Source organism: Vulpes vulpes, chromosome 11, assembly GCF_048418805.1.
Source record: "Vulpes vulpes isolate BD-2025 chromosome 11, VulVul3, whole genome shotgun sequence".
Classification (NCBI taxonomy): Eukaryota; Metazoa; Chordata; class Mammalia; order Carnivora; family Canidae; genus Vulpes; species Vulpes vulpes.
In genome coordinates, this window is record NC_132790.1 from 27,354,832 (window position 1) to 27,375,067 (window position 20,236).

The 20,236-nt window shown below is 36.1% G+C and overlaps 1 protein-coding gene across 3 annotated transcripts in view; it reads left to right on the forward strand.

Moving 5' to 3' along the window:
- The window catches only part of UVRAG (UV radiation resistance associated), a 318,383-nt gene that overhangs the window by 132,805 nt on the left and 165,342 nt on the right, over positions 1 to 20,236 (forward strand). For all 3 annotated transcript variants that reach the window (XR_011995135.1, XM_026010452.2, XM_072725950.1), the window contains one exon: positions 5,647 to 5,752. Coding sequence is in view for 2 of the 3 variants with exons in the window: in XM_026010452.2 (XP_025866237.2) it covers positions 5,647 to 5,752 (106 nt within the window). In the remaining variant the exon portion in view is untranslated. The remainder of the gene's footprint in view (positions 1 to 5,646; positions 5,753 to 20,236) is intronic.

The window sequence follows — 20,236 nt, forward strand, 5'->3', positions numbered from 1 at the left end:
TCTGAAAGTACAGATTATATCATGAATATTTTTAGTGTCGTCGTTGTCATCATCATCATCAATCATCATCATCATCATCATAATCATAATGTTGACAGAGGGATCGGTAGATCCCTAATAAAATTAACCTTGTGTATAGGATATCTTTCAGGTTAGGATTAGTGAGTAATTTTTAAAAATATATAAAATATACATTTACCATTAGGTAATATATATATCACATCTTCTTTATCCATTCATCTGTCGATGGACATCTGGGCTCTTTCCATAGTTTGGCTGCTGTGGACATTGTTGCTATAAACATTGGAGTGTAAGTGTCCCTTCAGAACACTTCATTTGTATCTTTGGGGTAAATCCTCAGTAGTGCAATTGCTGGGTTGTAGGGTAGCTCTATTTTCAACTTTTTGAAGAACCTCCATATTGTTTTCCAGAGTGGCTTGTACCAGCTTGCATTTCCATCAAGAGTGTACGAGGGTTGAACCTAGAGTTTTCTATGTGAGGGTGGTTTTAATTACAAATTTAGTTTCTTTAACTGATAATGATGATTTAGATTTTCTAATTCATTTGTTTGTTTTGGAAACTTGTGATTTTTTAAAGCAATTTGACTATGTCACCTGTATTTTTAAAGTTTTTGGCATATTACTCATAATTTCTTAATAATTCCCTTTTAGTATATGTAAGATCTAGTGATGTCTTTGCTTCTGTTCTTGATGTTGGTAATTTGTTTTTGCTCATCATTCTTTATTTCTCCTCTCCTCTCTTTTCACATCTGCATCATCCTTCCTGTTCCTATTTTAACTTAGAACAATGCCTAAACTTTTCCTAGGGAGGCTGTAATAACCACACACTAACCTCCCTGTTTACAGTCTTGTTTCTGTGTCCCATTTACCTTATTACAGGAAGAAAGATCTCTCTAAAATGCAAATGTAGTTATATCTTTTGTAGCTTGAGACCTTGTTTCCTAATACCTTCAGGAAAAAAAAAATCTATGCTCTTTCCTATGGAATACAAAGCCATCAATGATAAGGTGTCTGTCTCAATAGATTCCTGTCTTTTTTTTAATTTCTCCTTTATATCTTTTCCCACAGCCCATAGGGAAGTATACTGCTTTTCTAGGGATTCTGATTTGTCCTTCTTCACCTAAAAGCAGAATACAGCCTTTCAAAAGTGATATGATCAACACTAAGTAGACAAAAATTGTCTCCTAACTTCTCCTTTACTGAGATGATTGTTAATATTTGCTGGATATGGTCTCAATATTTATTATTTACTTGGTATAATACCTTTTATTCAGTATATTTTTATTTTCACAGCACTATCTCACCTCAAAACATTATTTTAAAGTCCATTTTTGATTTTACTGTTATTTCAAAGCATATTAAGTAATAGGGATGCATCTATTTTCTCCAGTCAGAGTACCTATCAGATAACTATTTGATCCTTCCTCCTCAAGCCTGTGATAATGATTTTATTTCAGCTTGGCAGTGTTAGTGTTGGTATTCGACCTGTCACCAGATGACTAGATGATGTATATTTCTTTATACTATCATTTCATAGTTTGCAAAATCAAGAAACATTCCTTTGAAACTGCCTAGCTGGTTTGGAAGTAAAGTAGTTGTTTCTTTTCTTGTCAGTCCTTTACCTCCTCACCCCCAGGGGAATCAGGATGCCCCATGTTATGTTTTAAAAGCCTAAACACATCAAACTTTTATTCTTCTGTTGAGTTTGAAAGGGGGACGTTATTAGCTCTGTCTTGATGTAGCAGGGGCTCTGAAAGTCTATTTGGATAACACTGAAGATTGGAGGAAATGTGACTCTGTCTGTGTGTTTTAAGCCCCTAAGGTAAGATCAGAAAGCGTCTGGGGCAGTGAGAGCCAAATAGTTGAAGTCATACATTAATTATGGTCATGAATCATTTTTATTTTTAAAGTCTTTACCATTTGACAAGGTTGTTTGCATAGTACCAGTGAGTTTCAGGCAGCATTTTCCCCCCTTTTAAAGTAACAGGCTATTTTGTTGATTTCTGCTCTGAATTGATAATGCCTATTATTATTAGAATTCTGATAACTTTTTTAGTAAAAATTGCATGTTTCCTTACTTGATTGGTCTTCATTTGATTTTTGTTTTGATATAATATTTTAAAGTTATAAATATAGAAAATGATCACATTAATCTTTTAGAGTCTCCTGCTGATATTGGTAAAAAGTAATCAGATCTTGGGACTGAGCTTTTATATTCAGGAGTTAGTTGACATTCACTCTGCAGATATATTTTGAGTGCCTCCTTTGTGCCACACTCTGTTCTAAGCACTGGGAATATATAGAAAAATACGAGATTTTTTTTTTTCCTCAGAAAGATCTAGTAGGGAAATAAACAGTTGCTATAAAATGTGGTTCTGTAATCTTTGTTAGTGGTTTGTAGACGTGATGCCATAGATTTCTAGAGTAAGGAGTGCCTTCAACTGTCTAAAATAGTCTAGAAAGATCTTTGAAAAGGTTGTGCTTGAACTGCCTCTTTAATGGACTCAGGAGTATTCTTATCTGTAAGAGATGGGGAAAACTCACAGGCAGGTAGATCAGCTCACTCAAAGGCACAGAAACAAGAAATGGCATGGTGTGTTTGGAGAATTGCTGGAAGCTGAGCATACAAGGGTAAAAACTGTCAGGAAATAAGACTGGAGATGTATGCTGGGACCACATTAATTACAAGGGGCTTTCCTTGCTTTTAAATTTCTGTAGAGCCAACTTTGTGAGAGAATATTACTATCAAGAGAGTGTGTACACATAAATTCCCAGAGCGAGAGGCAATAGGATGGAGTATAACCGCTGTTGGGTTCCATAGGATCCTCGAGGAAGTTGCTGAGTAACTTATCTCATGAGCAAACTAGCTATAATGAATTGAGGATAACTATCAGGCAATTTCTGAAAGTACAGATTATATCATGAATATTTTTAGTGTCGTCGTTGTCATCATCATCATCAATCATCATCATCATCATCATAATCATAATGTTGACAGAGGGATCGGTAGATCCCTAATAAAATTAACCTTGTGTATAGGATATCTTTCAGGTTAGGATTAGTGAGTAATTTTTAAAAATTGAGGTAAAATTTACATACATTGAAATGCATAGATCATTAGTTTAAATTCTTTGTATAACTGTGTACCCTCACCCCAGGAAAGATATACGCTGCATTTCCATCACCTCAGGGAGTTCCTTTGTTCCCCCTGTTCTCTACCAATCAATCCCACCCCACATAGACAACCAGCTGTCTGGTTGAACTGTGTATACGTGGAATCATACAGTATACTTTCTGGCTTTTTTCACTCAACATCATGTTTTCGAGATTCATTCATATTGTTATGTGTACCAGTGGTGTCTTCCTTTGTATTGATGAGTAAAATTTCATGATTATACCTCAGTTTGCTTATTAATTCTCCTTTTTGACACTTGTGTGGTTTTCTGTCAACACTCTTCTGTAAATCTTCGTGTAGACATATGTTTTTACGTTTCTTGAGTAAAATGCTTGAGAGTAGAAATACTGGGTCATAGTTTAGACGGATGTTTAACTTTATAAGAAACTGTTTCCCAAATGATAGTATTCTTCTACACTTTTACCAGCAATGTGGAAAGTTAAAATTGCTCCACAACCTTGCTAGTATTAGATGTTGTCATTTTAATTGTAGCTATTCTAACAGGTATGAAATGGTACCTCCTTATGATTTTATTTTATTATTATTTTTTTAAAGATTTTATTTATTCATGAGAGAGAGAGAGAGAGAGAGAGAGAGAGAGAGGCAGACATACAGGCAGAGGGAGAAGAAGCAGGCTCCATGCAGGGAGCCTGACGTGGGACTCGATCCCGGGACTCCAGGATCACGCCCTGGGCCGAAGGCAGGCACTAAACTTCTGAGCCACCCAGGGATCCCCCTCCTAATGATTTTAATTTGAATTTTCCTGCTGACCAAGACATTGAGTACCTTTCCCTGTACTTATTGGCCATTCTTATGTCACCTTTGTGAAAAATTTTATTTTTTTGCCCATTTTTAATTGAGTTGTCTTTTTGTTACTGATTTATAAGAGTTCTTTATATACTCCAGACACAGTCCTTTGTCAGATTGATGTTTCGCAAGTATTTTCTCCCAGTCTGTGGACTGCTTATCATTTTCTTAATGGCATCTTTAGATGAACAGACATTTTTTATTTTTGTTAAGTCCAGTTTGTCTATTTTTAATTTTATGGTTAGTGCTTTTCATGACTTCTCTATGAAATATTTACCTCCCCCAAGATTGCAAGATTCTCTGTATTTCTTCTATAAGCTTTATGATTTTAGTGTTTATGTTTACAGTGCTATCCTTGAATTAATTTTTGCATGTGCTGTGAGGTAAGGAATGAAATTAATTTTCCTCCCCTATGTTTATCCAGTGTTTGTTTAAAAAACTTTCTTTTCTCTATTAACTTGCTTGGGTTCCTTTGTCCGAAATCAATTGGCCATATATGTGTAGCTTTATTTATATAATCTTTACTCTGTTCCATTGATCTTTGTTTTGATCATTATGCTAGTACCATATTGTTTTGATTATGTAGTTTTATAAAAAAAAAGTTTATCTTGGTTTATCTAGAAGATTCTTTGCTTTTCTGTATAAATTATAGTATCAGCTTTTTAATTTCTAACAAAAAAACGAAAGCCTTTTGAAGTTGTGATTATGAAACAATTGACCCATATATAGAAATATAATGAATTTCTGTATATTGACCCTGTATACTGTGACTTATGAGTTCTAGTAGTTGTTTTTTAGATTACTAATGAAATTCATTTTCATTATATGAAAATTATGTCATCTAAAAATAAAGACAATCTGACCATTTTTGCTGTGTATATGTATAAGAAATATATAAACTATATTTGAAAACCAAGAGACTAAGAAAAACACACACTCATAATGAAAGCAAAAAAGAAAAATAGTTCTTGATTTTTTCAGTGTTCCTGTTTCACAGTGGCTGCTGCTGCTTTAACTGGGGTTATTGTTAATTCTTTTTTTTCTTTGTGTATACCCATAAGTAATATTTAGCCTTGTTATGAGTGATATTCTTCTGGTGACTTTAGCACTTAATTTCTCTGGGCCTCAGTTTTCATCTTTATAACATGATAGGGTTCAACCAGATTCTTTTCTTTTTAAAGATTTATTTATCTATTTGAGAGAGAAGGGCAGAGGGAGAGAATCTTCAAGCAGATTCCCCACTGAGTGCAGAGCCTGACTTGGGGTTCCATCCCTTGACCCATGAGATCATGACCTGAGCTGAAACCAAGAATCAGGCACTCAACCAACTGAGCCACCCTGGGGCCCCTCAACTAGATCATTTTCTAAGGTGTCTTCGAGATTCCTGTGAGTTTGCCATTTTAGCTCTCAATATATCAGATGGGGCAGGCGGGCAGGAATAGAAAGGGTGTTTTTAGGGTCCGTAGTAATCCCTTTTCTTTCATTATAAATATGCTAGGGAATTATGAAATGATCAGTTTGAGCTTATTACTAATTCTATTTATCATGGAAGGTTTGTCCTCATTTTGTTCCATTTACATTTGTTACTCTGTGTTAAGAGTTATGGTTAACTCACTTAAATTTTTCTGCATCTTTTATTTCTAGGCTTCATAGAGCCCAGTGTGCAATTAAACAGACTCAGGTAACTGTTCAGAAAATTGGAAAGGAAATTGAAGAAAAGCTAAGGCTCACATCTACAAGCAATGAACTGGTAGGTTTTTAAATATATTTACTTGTTTAGACTCCATGATTTCTAAATGTGATCATTATATTCTTATAGTAGTTAAGTTTTTTCAAAAAGTTTTAGGTAGTTATTTTTTCTTTTAATGTTTTGCTGTGACTTATATTGGCATTTCAATGTTAGAAAACACTTTCCCGTCTCCTGATAATGCAACATGCAAAGTGCCTGCCTTTACTGCTAGACAGAAATTCAGATTACGTACGATTACTTAGAAAATAATTAAAAGCTATTTTATTAATGCCTTGTCAATATGAACTCTAGACGTGAACTGTATAGTGAATAAGAAATAGCTGCCAGAAGGGAAAAAAAAAGCCTTTAGGGACTAATTTCCTTTTAGAAGATGAGTTTAAAATTATTTGGAATGAACTTATTAATAGGATTGCTTATGGACAGTGTTCTCTTTTTTGTGAAAGATTCCTTTAATTAGGCATTTCCAAAGAAATAGAAGTTCTAACCCAAATGGACAGATTTAAGATATTAATATAATTTGGGGTTGCTTTATACTCTTTCTAGTAGAAAAAGTATATTAATTTTGGAATAAAGATTCTGTCTTTGTAAGCAGAATCGTAGGCATAACTAATAAATTGAACTTTTCTCAAATGAAGCCACATGGCTATGGGTAGCTTTTGATGAAATTTGTGCTATGGATTATGATAGTTAAAATCTAATTCAAATCCTTAATTAAGTCTTAACTAAAAAACTTTTAAGTATTTGTTTGTACAAACTCATTCTCATAGGTTGGCTGTATCTTCCAGTTGTCATTTATAGCACTATCAACTTAGGAGAAGGCCTTTTTATCTCCAAACAAAAGTTCTGCATTATGGTGCCTGGGTGGCTCAGTCAGTTAAATGTCTGCCTTTAGCTCAGGTCATAATCCCAAGGTCCTGGGATCAAGTCCGTGTGGGGCTCCCTGCTCAGCAAAGAGTCTGCTTTTCCCTTTGCCTCTCTCGCCACTCTTGTACTCTTACTCTCTCTCACTCTCTCTTAAAAATAAATAAATAAAAATCTTAAAAAAGAAAAAAACTCTGTACTATCTTGAAGATTTGCCCAAGATAGTAAATTAATAGAACTATGGAAACACAATGCAGTTAACCACCAGCGCTGGAATTTGAAGTGAATGGGTGATGAATGGGTATTTAAACTATATAAAATTGTTGATTTTAACCCATAAATGGCAGTTTCATGTAATTCAACCTGATGTATAAAATGGCTAGTGCTGTACCTGGCACAGAGCAGACATATAAAATATGGTAGCTGCAATAAATATAGTAGTAATTCTTATTCATATGATTTTTCTTGCCTATGGAAAGCCTTCTGTTTTGGAGAAGCTGTTAAACTACCTCGTTTTAACTCAAGCTCAGTAAAGGAAGAAAACCCAGACCACAAATATATTGGAAAAGGAGAAAAAGCAGCTAATTTTAATCCTATCTGTAGTGTTGAGAAATGCCACATTTTTAGAACCTTTGTCTGAGGGGAACTTGCTCGGTTTTTTTTTTTTTTCCTCTCTCTTTCTTATTTTCATCTCCCAAGGCAAGACTGGGAAATTACTTATTTCATTAAATGACAGCATATGTTTTGTCTCAGTATGGAAAAATGTATGTTTAATCCTATTTTTCTAAAATATAAGTGGTGACACACAGAGCAAGGTGATAGAATGTATGAGTTTAAAGAGGTCAGGTTCATAGGTTCACTGTGTGTTTTTATGCTGCCTGGTCAACATAGAAGAGAATTGTTGATTTTTGAACTGAAAGTGAACCTAGAAATCATCTAGTTACCGTATAACTTCACTAAAACCACCTCCTCAGTACATTCTGTTCCCTTACCTGTTTTTTTTCTCCATAGTATTTATTACCCTTTAACATGCTGTATACTTTTCATAGGTATTTTGTCTATCTCTCCTAAACTGTGTGAGGGGAGGGATTTTGTCTGTTTCTTCACTACTGTGTTCAGCAGTATCTAGAGAAGTGTTTGACGTAATAGATCCTCAGTAGATACTGAAATTAGGAATGAATCTAGCATGTTAAATAACAAAATTCAACCAGGGAAATTTGAATTTCCACTTGGCTTTTTGATTCATGAATCAATGGGATGTCACCTCCTCTAGCAAGTAGAGAGGAGCTCCAAAGAGTCCTACAAAATGGAAGGTTTTTATAGAAGGATGGTAGGGGCAAGAAAGTTATTAGCAAAAGAAAAGGATTATTCTAGGCAAGGCCACCTTCTAGGGGTAAAAAGTAAGGTGTCTTATCATGCAGATTGCTTCATCTTTTTTTAGGGATGGAGAGGGCCAAAGGGGCAAACTTATTGGCACAGTTTGAAAAATTCCTGGCTGGCCAGATAAGACTACATTTCTACAGAAGGTTGAAACTGCAGTTAGATTATGCATTAAGCAACTTGGTCTAAGCGACACCATTTTGGACCTGTACTTAGTCTTTTTATTTATTTTTTTAAACAAGCATTAAACCCTTGCAAAAGGATGGAGAATGAGGCCTGAAGAAAGGAAGCAACTTTTCCATAATCATTTGACTAGAAAAGACAAATTTTGGTTTACTTGTCTTGTTTCAGGGAATAATGCCATTTACTTGTTAATTTTCCACTCTAAGATTTATCTGTGGCAAATTAGAAACCTTCACTATTACGTTTTTTCCTCATTGCCTTCCTAATTGCTACAAGGTCATCATACTCCAACCCAAGCATTTTCAATTTTTAAGAATTGACTATAATTTTAACTTATGTATAAGCAGTCATAAGGCATACTTAATGCCGAAAGAAATCAGATTACTTTGTAAGATCAAATGTAACCACCTCTGTTATTAGAAAGTGAGTTCATACTTGATGGCTTTTAAAGATTTAACATCTTCCCATGCTATGTCAATAGCTAACATATCTTTGTGACATTTAATTATGTTTCTTATGAAATTTCTCCTGTTGTCATTTTGAATTTTTGCTTATGTATTATAGATTTTGTCAAATGCCTTTCCCATATCTGTGATAGTTGTATTTTTTCCTCATGTTCTTGTATTATGATAGTCAAATACACTGATTAAACTTTGAATGTTGCATTCCTGGGGAAAACCCCTCTTATTCACTTGGAATTATTCTTTTTTATGTGTATTGCCAGATTCAGTTTGCTAAAGTGTTTAAAGGATTTTTGCATCTATATTCATGGGGGAATATTGGCCTGTTGTTTTGTTTTCTTAACAATCTCTGTGTCTAGTTTTGTTGTCAGGGTGATATTGGCCATAACTAATGAGTTGGGAAGTGTTTTTCCTTTTGCTTTCTAGAAGAATATGTGTAGAATTGGAATTTTTTCTTAAATGTTTGGTAGAATTTACCAGTGAACCCATCTGGACCTGGAATTTTCTTTGTGGGTTTTGAACTAGGAGTTTAGTTCTTTAATAGTTGTGGGTTATTGAAATTCTCTGCTTCTTGAGTGAGCTTTAGTAGCTCATGTGTGTCAAGGATTTGTCCATTTCATTTAAGAGGTTAGTCTTTTTAGCTACTCTCATGTGTGTAGTGTTTTCTTATTTTAATTTATAATTGCATTTTTATAATAAGCATTTTTCATATCCATTGGTCATGTGTATAATCTTTAAGAAGTGTAAGTTTAAGTATTTTTACCCATAAAGAAAACAAACAAACTATGGGACACCTGGTGGCTCAGTCAGTTATGTGTCTGCCTTCAGCTCAGGTCAGGATCCCAGGGTGCTGGGATGGAGCCCTCTGGGTCCCTGCTCAGCGGGGAGTCTGCTTCTCTCTCTCTTGTGGCCCCTCCCCCTCCACTTATGTGCCTGTGCTTGCTCTCTCTCTTTCTATCAAATAAATAGATAAAATCTTTGAAATAAAGAAGAAACTATTTAGATTTACAGAAAACTTGCAAAAGTAGTTCAGAGTTCCCATTTGACTTTCATCCAGTTTCCTCTAATATTAACCTCTTCTATAACCATGTTACGTTTGACATAGTACATCATCAAACCAAGAAGTTAACATTGATGCATTACCATTAACTGTGGGCTTCATTCAGGTTTCACCAGTGTTTCCACAAATGACTTTCTTTTAAACAAATAGACTGTATTTTATAACAGTAGTAGACTTATAGAATTACTACAAAGATAGTACAAGGAGTATACCCTACAACCAGTTCCTCCTGTTATTAACATTTAACCTGAATGTGGTACATTTGTTACAATTAATAAACCTGTACTGATAAATCATCATTCACAAAATCCATGCTTCCTTCAAATTTCCTTAATTCTCACCTAATGTTTTTTTCTGTGCCAGGATCCCATGCAGGAAACTATTACAGTTAGTAGTCATGCTTCCTTAGACTCTACCTGGATGTGAAAATTTCTCAGACTTTCATTGTTTTTAATGACTTTGACAGTTTTGAGGATTACTAGTCAGGTATTTTATAGAACATTCCCTGACTGGGATTTGTCTGATGTTTTGCCATGATTAACCTGGATTCTGGTGTCCTTTTTTTGGTCCAGTATCCAGCCCAGGATACCACATTGTATTCAGTCATGCTTTCCAGGCTTCTCTGATCTATGACAGTTTCACATTCCTTCCTATATTTAAATCACCTTTACTCATCACTGTTGATATTTACCTGAATCACTGCTTGGTTAAGGTAGTGTCCCCCAGGTTTATCCACTATACTATCCAAAGGACACTTTGGAGTATCCTTTCCATACTCAATTTTTTGTAAGCAAGATACTAAGTCCAGCCTTCACTCCAGTAAAGGGGACTTGTGTTCCACCTTCTAGAGGGGGGACTGCCTACATATGTTATTTTGAATTCTTTGTGAGGAAGATTTGCACCCCTGCCCATTTATTTAATTATCCAGTCATTTACTCGTTAGTATGGACTTGAATATATTTATTTTATTCTTTAGGTTATAAACAAATACTATGTTATTTATTTTCTTGCTCAACTTGTAGCATCAAGAGCTCTTTCAGGTTAGCTCCTGTGTCCTTTTGACATGGATCTCTTTTTTTATTTGTTTTTTAAAACACTTCCTTTCTGACACTATATGATCCAGGCTTATCTTGTATTTTCTCTGTCTCAGCCCTGAATTAGCCCTTTTTCTGAGGAGTGCTGTTCCTGTCATTGGGTAATGGTATTTAGAAACAAGAACTAGGCACTGGGTGTGCTTATAGCTATTGGGTTGTAACTACTTCTAGGCCCTCTCAGTGGACAGAGCTGATGTATATACAAGTATCTATGTCTATGTATGTATTAAGCTAAACATGAGTTTGTGCTAATACCTTCAACTATAACACCATAGAGTTAATTCTCACCCTACACTTTATTTGTAGTATCTTTTCTGTTAGTGAGAAGCCTGGCTCCCATTATCTGTAATTTATTAACTTATTTTTTCAGTCCTAGTATATATGTAAGTTGTTTCATATTTTTTCCCCTTATTTTTAAATGAGATATCTGTCTTCTTGTGTTAAAGTGAATGGGTGGCGGATTGTGTGTATATCCATACATTTGCAGGTATATTTGCATTTTTCTTTTTTTGGATACAAGTCCTTTTTCTGATATATATGTTGGGAATAATTTTCTTATGTTCTGTGGCTTGCCTTTTCATGTTCTTAATGATGCCTTCTAAGGGCAAAAGTTTATAAATTCAATGAAATACAGTGTATTTTTTAATGTTATTTTATGGGTATGGCTTTTTGTTTATAAGAGATCTTTGACTAACCTGAAATCACATCAATTTCTTCTATGTTTTATTATATAAAAGTTTTATAGTTTTGGGCTTGGCATTTAGATCTGATCCATTGCAAGCTGGTTTTTGTGTATGAGTTCAATAAGGTTCTTTTTTTTCTATATGAATATGCAGTTGATTTAACATCATTTGTTGAACAGTCTTTCCTTTTCTGATTTACTTGTTTTGAAATGTTTGTCTAAAATCAGTTAACCAAATATGTGTTCATCTATTTCTGGATTCTCTGTTTTATTCCACTGATCTATATGTCTACCTCTTACCAACACCAAAGAATTCTTTTTAATTTATTAACGTAATATCTTGCAGTCTTGTTCTATTAACTTTTTAAAATCATACTTATTTTGTATATTCATTGGGATTTTCTGTGTAAACAATCATACCTGCAAACTTGGACTGTCTTGTGTGCTTTATTTAATTTCTCTGACTTATTTCAATAGCTAGAACTTATATACAATCAAAGTGATGCAGTGAAATCATTTCTTTGTTCCTGATTGTGGGGATAAATGATTCATCCTTTCTTAATTAAGTATAATGGTAGTAACACTCTTTATTGGTGTTAGGAAATTACCTCTTGTTCCTACTTTCTGAGATGTTGAATTTTGTCAAATGCTTTTTCTGCATCTATTGAAATAATCGTGGTTTTTCTCCCTGATTCTCCAAAATTTAATTTCAGATGTTTAACATTATGTTTCTGGAATAAACCTGAATTTGTTACAATATATACTTTTTTTTTTTTTTTTGTATCTTGCTGGATTTGATCTGGAAATAATTTAAGGAGTTTGTGCATATTTGTTAGAGATATTATAATACAATGTTTTAAATTACTTTATCAGTTGGTATTAGAATTATGGTAACCTGGTAAAATTAGTTGAGCAGCGTTCCTTTTTCCTGTTCCATCTTGACCAAAAGCAGAAGTCTCTGCTTTTAATATTTTCTAGTGCTGTGCTGAGATTTCATATCTTTTTATTCATTATGAGAATATTTTACTTTTTCTGATACTTGACTGAGATTTCATCTTTTTATTCTTTATAAGAATATTTTACTTCTTCTTACACCATATTTGTAATAGTGACTTTATATGATAATTCTAACATCTGGGTTATCTTGTGATTGGCATATATTGGTTGTCTTTTCCCTAGAGAGTGAGTCACATTTTCCTGGCTCTTCATATCATATATTGAGTAATACTGCATAGTATCCTGGACAATGTGAACGAGATTTTGTGGACTCTCTGGATTTTGTTACTTTATTCTGAAGAGTATTGATGTTTTCATTTTAGTAGGTAGTTAACTTGTTTAGGCTGGAACTGCTCTGCCTGCAGTGGACCTTGGCTCAGATTTCATTCAGTTCAATACTTTTACCCTCAGGCACAGCTGCTTTCTGTATGCCTCATACATGTGTGGTTGAGGATTCATAGACTCATATTGAATTTAAACAGAATCTGAGGGGATCCCTGGATGGCTCAGCAGTTTGGCGCCTGCCTTCTGCCCAGGGCGTGGTCCTGGAGACCTGGGATCAAGTCCCGCGTTGGGCTTCCTGCGTGGGGCCTGCTTCTTCCTCTGCCTGTGTCTCTGCCTCTCTCTCTCTCTCTCTCTCTCTCTCTCCTGAATAAATAAAATATTAAAAAAAAATATTTATAAACAGAATCTGGGATGTCCATTTTCTGCCTTCTTCTGTTCTGGTGGCCTCGATTGTGTGATCTCTTTCCCCTTGTTCCTCTGGCCAGAAAGCTAGTTGTCTTTCATTGGAGTTTTACTGCAGCCACCTTCAGGACAACACTACAGAAAAAGGGAAATTTCACTCTGTGTGTTGGTTGCTTGCAGCAGGTCCAGAGTCTCCAAAATTTACCTGTCACTGATCAATTTCCAGAATCATCAAGTAGTAGCTTTTTGTATATAGAATCTATAGCTATTATTTATGAGAGGACCAATTTGTTAGGTGCTTATTCTCACACAGTGGAAGTAGAACTTGTATGTTTTATTATTTTATATCTTTTCCTTTATCTTCCTGGCTGGTCCTGGGTTCTAGGCCTTATATTGCCACTGAGTCTCTGATATTACTGGATTAGATTAAGTATTTCCTAAGAAAATATTTTCCCTTTCTTAGTGATTGAGAAGATGTAAGTGCAATAGAAAGAACCTATGCATGACATTTAAAAGCAAATTTGTTCTCATAGGACAACTGCCATAGTTCTAAAACTTTTTTTCCCAAATTGCTAATTATTTCCAGGTTTTGTGGGAAAACCAATATAGATAAATGTGCCCTAAGCCACCATTCTCAAACTTTTTGGTCTCAAGACTCCTTTATACTCTTAAAAATTATTAAGACCTCAAAGAACTTAGCATATATCTGTTGATGATGCCTAGGTTAATAAGAGACAGATGGATTCTCACATTTATTTCTGCAATAAATCTGTTGTGATACCACAAATCTTAGAAATTCTGGAAAGCTCTGCTATACAGTTATAAGAAAATAAGAGTGAAAAAATGAGATAGCAGCTTAGTAGTAATATGAAAATATTTTTGATCTCACAGACTCTAAAATGGCCTCAGAAATTCTCATGGTTTCCTGGACCATGCTTTGAGAAAATTTTGTCTAAGACTTTTTAGCTCTAATGTGATCTAAAGAAAATTGTTTCCTTTAGTATGTCATTTACAAATTAGTCTGTCATTCTGAAATGAGTCTTTAACGTTGCCCATCATTGTCTTTGTAAAGACCCCAAAATAAGAATGTGTGTGCTTGCAAATAGATGAATTTGCTGTGATTTTCAAAGCAGATACATGTTGCATAAAAACACCAAAATCCAATTAAAAGTGATCCATTGGAGATGCACATGTGATATTAACTAGGAGTAAACAGATAAATAGAACACGGAAACCCATTAGAAGATACTTATGAAACATTAAGGTCTTTGAGCACTTGTGGTCAGTGCATTAGAAAGGAAGCTAAACCAGATCCCACTTGGGCAGGTTTGTTTACTCATCAAAAATTAGAGCCAGCTATGCTGGTTTTGAATGACTTGATAAATTTCTGCAAGTGGGCCAGTTTCTGCACATGGACCAAACACACCGTAAACATGCCTTCCTGTATCAGTTTAGTATTTAGATTAACTTGTACACTTGATTCTTTGATTCTAGAAAATGCTTCCCAATCTGAGCATGTACCTTGGAATAGAGCAGATCAACCCTCTAAGTAGGCATATCTGTATTCTGTGAAAAGTTGTTTTCCCCTTTTTGAAGGGGCTTTTTCCCTACAAAAAATTTAGTTTAGAATTCAGTTTGCGTATTTTGTGGAGAAAATGAAAATGGAACACTTCTTTGTGGGAAAAGATTACTTCCTAAAAATTTGCATATGTTTTTTCTCAGTGATGTAAAAACGCCATAGTGTGCCATGATCACACCAAGAAACCCAAATTGTTTCTTGGTTCCTTTTTCTTTAATGATAAACAACCTCATGGCCTTTGGTCTTTGTTTTTACAGTGGGTTGACAGGGCAAGATGGCTTTTATCACCATTAGACCCAACCTCTTTAGAAGCACGTAGGATGCCCTTCATAAATATTTGCTTTGTTCAAGAAAAATTGTGTAGGAATGTTTTATATTTCATAGGGTTTTCCAGTCAAATATAATAATGATGATTGGAAATAAGCTTTTCAGCTTGTTTTCTTGGCTTGAATGTCTTTAACAGATGATCATGCCATCTGTTTAGAATCAGTATTTCAGTGATGAGGAAGAAAGCATTTGGGGTGAGAAACGATAGCTCTACTTTCGACACAACTGCCAAGTCATTTTCCATGCCCTTTGCTTCAACAAAGTTATACCATTACTCATCCCACTGAGTGTCTTTGCTTCTTCATTATATGTGAATCAAATAGAGATGCTGATTTTCATCTTTTGAAGTTTATCAGCTTGGTAAACCTATTTAATTTATTTAATGAAAAGGTTTCTTTTCTCATTACAGTTTTAATTAGTGTATGTCTTAGGAAGGAGACAAGAATTTATTAGGTACAGCCAAATATTACTAGTTTGGTTAAGATGCATGTCATGGAAAATCATATAAAGTATATTACTGACACTATTGATAAAGACCAGGAGAGAAGGACACACACATTCATAGCACAGTAATTGTGGGTGAATGTAAACGTGTGCAAGCACCTGTATATGTTTGTTGTGGGGGCAGATTTCAGATTTTATCTGGAGGCAAATTCTGGCCTCCAAAGACATTTGGATTAAAAGGGAGTCTGAGTAAAGTTTTGATTCTGGTTTCATGGGTTTAATTAAGTAGGAAGTATTTTAATGGAAAGATAAGTTAACAAACTTATTTAGCAAACTTAATTTTATCTCTAATAGAATGTGTCTGGGATTTGTTTTATTAAATGAACATTCAGTAAAATTGACTTTTTGAAGTATGGCTCTGTCATTTAAGAAATAAGCTTTATTTTTTAGAATAGTTTTAGGTTTACAGAAAAATTGTACAGAAAGTATTTCCCCTCTTCTCCTAGTTTCTTTTATTGTTAACATCTTATTATCAGAATGGTACATTTGTTACAATTGTTGAATCAATATTCATACAATATTATTAACTTACGTCTGTAGTTTCTGTTAGGGCTTGCTCTGTGTTGTACAGTTCTTAGGGTTTTTTTAAAGATTATTTATTTATTTATTCATGAGAGACACACACACACACAGAGAGAGGGGGGGGGGGGGCAGAGACACAGGCAGAGGGAGAAGCAGGCTCCATGCAGGGAGCCCAGTGCAGGTTTTTTTTAAGATTATTTATTTATTTATTCATGAGAGACACACATACACAGAGAGAGAGAGAGAGAGAGAGAGAGGGGCAGAGACACAGGCAGAGGGAGAAGCAGGCTCCATGCAGGGAGCCCAACTCAATCCCAGGACTCCGAAGGCAGGCAGGCACCAAACTGCTGAGCCACCCAGGGATCCCTAGTTCTCTAGGTTTTGACAAATGCACAGTGTCATGTATCCACCATTGCAGTATCATGCAGTGTAATTTCACTGGCCTAGAAATCCTCTAGGATGAATCTACCATCCTTTTCCCCCTCTCTTAGGGACCCCTGGCACCACTGATCTTTTTACTGTCTCCATAGTTTTACCTTTTCCAGGAATGTCATGTAGTTGGAATCAAATAGTATGTAGCCTTTTCAGGTTGACTTCTTTTACTTAGCAGGATGCAACTAAGGTTCCTCCATGACTTTTCATAGCTTGATAGCTCATTTATTTTTGTTGCTGAACAGTACTCCATTGTATATATGCTACAGTTTGTTTAACTATTGAACTATTGAAGTGCATCTTGGTTGCTTCCAAGTTTTGCAACCTGCCTTGCATATGTCAAATAATTATTAGTAAAGCTGCTATAAAACATTCATGTGTAGATTTTTGTGTGGACATGAATTTTCAGCTCAACAAGTAAATATCCTGGAGCATGATTCCTGGATCATATAGTAAGCCTGTGTTTAGTTTTGTAAGAAACTGCCAGACCATCTTTTAAAGTGCCTATACGGTTTTGCACTGCCACCAACAAGAAACAACAATTCCTATTGGTCCACATCCTTGCCAGCACTTAGTATTGTCAGTATTTTGGATATTAATATATATATATACATATATATATATATATATATATATGGCATTTCACTGTTGTAGTTTGCAGTTTCTTTATGACATGGTGTTGAGCATCTTTTCATATGTGTATTGGCCTTTGATGAGATTTTAAAATTGGGTTGTTTATTTACTTATTGTTGTTGGGCTTTTAGAGTTTTTGTGTGTATTTTGGATATGATTCTTTTATTAAATAGGTCATTTTTAAGTATTGTCATCCAGTTTGTAGCTTTTCATTCTTTTAATAGTGGTTTTTACAGAGCAGAAGTTTTAATTTTACGGAAGGCCACCTTAGTTTCTTCTTTCATAATCATGTATTTGATTTGTATGTAAAGTCCTCTAAATTTTCTAGTGTTATCTTCTAGAATTGGTATGATAATTTAAAAAAATTTTATTCATGATTTGACTGGGGGTGGGGGAGAAGCAGAGAGAGAGGGACAAGCAGACTCTGGACTGAGTGCAGAGCCTGTCACGGGGCTCGATCCCACAACCCTGAGATCATGACCTAAATCAAAATCAGGAGTCGGATACTTAACCTATTGAACCACCCAGGTACCCCAGATATGATAATTTTTTTATTTTACATTAGTTCTGTGGTCCATTTTGAGTTAATTTTTCTGAAAGGTGTAAGGTCTATATCTAAATGTTCTGTTTCATTTTCTTTTGTTTGTATGTGGCTGTCCAATGGTTATAGCACCATTTGGTGTAAAGGCTATCCTTTTTCCTTTGAATTGCTTTTGTTCCTTTGACAAAAATCAGTTGACTGTATTTGTGCTTGTATGTGTTTCCAGGTCATCTATTCTGTTCTGTGCATTTATTGGTCTATTCTGTGTCCATGTCACACTGTCTTGATTATTGTAGCTTTATGGTAAGTTTTAGCATTAGATAGTGTCAGTCTTCTAACTTTGTTCTTTTTCAGTATTGAGCTATTCTGGTTTATTTGCCTTTCCATATAAACTTGAGAATCAGTTTGTTGGTATACAAAATAATTTGCTGGGATTTCACTGGATCTATAGATCAAGTTGGGAAAAATTGAACTCTTAATAATATTGTCTCCCTGTCCATGAATATGAACATTCATTTATTTGGCTTTCCTTTGATTTTTTTCATCAGTTTTCCAGTTTTCTTCATTTTAGTCTTATACATATTTTGTTAGACTTATACCTCAATATGTCATTTTTTTAAATTTCTAATGTAATGTTGTGTTTTACATTTCATATTCTAATTATTCCTTGCTGTTACATAAGAAAAATATGGACTTTTGTGTATTAACCCTGGATTGTGCAACCTTGCTATAATCATTTTTTACTTCCAGGAGGCTTTGAGTTTTGTTTTTTTGGGGGGGTGGGGGTGGGGGTTGATTCTTTGAGATTTTCTACATAGGTGATCAAATCATCTGTAAACAAAGATGATTTTATTTCTTTTTTTCCCAGTCTGTATGCCTTTATTTCCTTTTCTTGTTGTACTGCATAGTTAGGATTTTTAGTAGATGTATGATAGTGTGGTGAAAGGGGACATCCTTGCCTTGTTCTCTAATGTAGGGAGAAAGTGTCTGGTTTCCTATAATTAAGTATGGATGATCCCTGATGTAAGATTTGACTTTATGAAGGTATGAAAGTGATAGGCATTCACTAGAAATTATACTTCAAATTTTGGATTTTGATTTTTTTCTCCAGGCTAGCAGTATATGATACAATGTCTGGCACGGGTAACAAACCGCAAATGTCAGTCAGCCAGCCATATAATCATTAGAGTAAACAACTGATACACTTACAAGCATTGTGTACCCATGCAACCATCCTTGTTTCTCTTTAAGTACAGTATTTAATAAATTACATGGGGGGGGGGGGGCAAGATGGCGGAGGAGTAGGGTCTCCGAGTCACCTGTCCTCAACAAATTACCTAGAAAACCATCCAATCATCCTGAAAATCTACAAATTCGGCCTGAGATTTAAAGAGAGACCAACTGGAACGCTACAGAGAGAAGAGTTCGCGCTTCTATCAAGGTAGGAAGACGGGAAAAAAGAAATAAAGAAACAAAAGGCCTCCAAGGGGGAGGGGCCCCGCGAGGAGCCGGGCTGAGGCCGGGGCGAGTGTCCCCAGGACAGGAGAGCCCCGTCCCGGAGGAGCAGGAGCTGCACCAACCTTCCCGGCGGAAAGGGGCTCGCAGGGAGTTAGAGCAGGATCCCCAGAAAGGCGGGGATGCCCTCAGGCTCCCTGGGACAGTAACAGAGGAACTGCGCCCGGGGAGATGCGCCGAGCTCCCTAAGGGCTGCAGTGCTCGGTGGGACCCGGAGCAGCTCGGAGGGGCTCGGGCGGCGGCTCCGCGGAGGGGGCTGCGGGGCGGGAGCGAATCCAACAGCGCAGGCCCCGGAGCACAGGGCGCCGGGACACAGCCCAGGGTCCGGCCTCCCCCAGGGACAGGCAGAGGCCGGGAGGGCCCAGGACAGCAAGGACGCTCCTGCCTGGAACTGAGCAGATCAGCGGCCCCGCCCGGGAGCCCCCAGGCCCTGCAGACGGAGAGCCCCGGAGCTACTGCGGGAGCTGACTCCGGGGTCCCAGAGCTGCCCCCGCCACTGTGGCTTCCTCCAGGGGCCTCACGGGGTAAACAACCCCCACTGAGCCCTGCACCAGGCAGGGGCAGAGCAGCTCCCCCAAGTGCTAACACCTGAGAATCAGCACAGCAGGCCCCTCCCCCAGAAGACCAGCGACACGGACCAGTTCCAGGGGAAGTCAAGGGACTTAGAGTATACAGAATCGGAAGATACTCCCCCGTGTTTTTTTGTTTTTGTTTTTGTTTTTTGTTTTGTTTTTGTTTTGTTTTGTGCTTTTTTTTCTTTCTTTCTTCTTGATTTCTGATTGCTTCCCCCACACCACCCTTTTTTTTTCTTTTTTCTCCTTTCTTTTTCTTTCTCTTTTTCTTCTCTTTTTCCCCCTTTTTTTCTTTTCTCTTTCTTCTTTTTTTCTTTTCTTTCCTTCTCTCTCTTTTTCTCCTTTTCCCAATACAACTTGTTTTTGGCCACTCTGCACTGAGGAAAATGACTAGAAGGAAAACCTCACCTCAAAAAAAAGAATCAGAAACAGCCCTCTCTCCCACAGAGTTACAA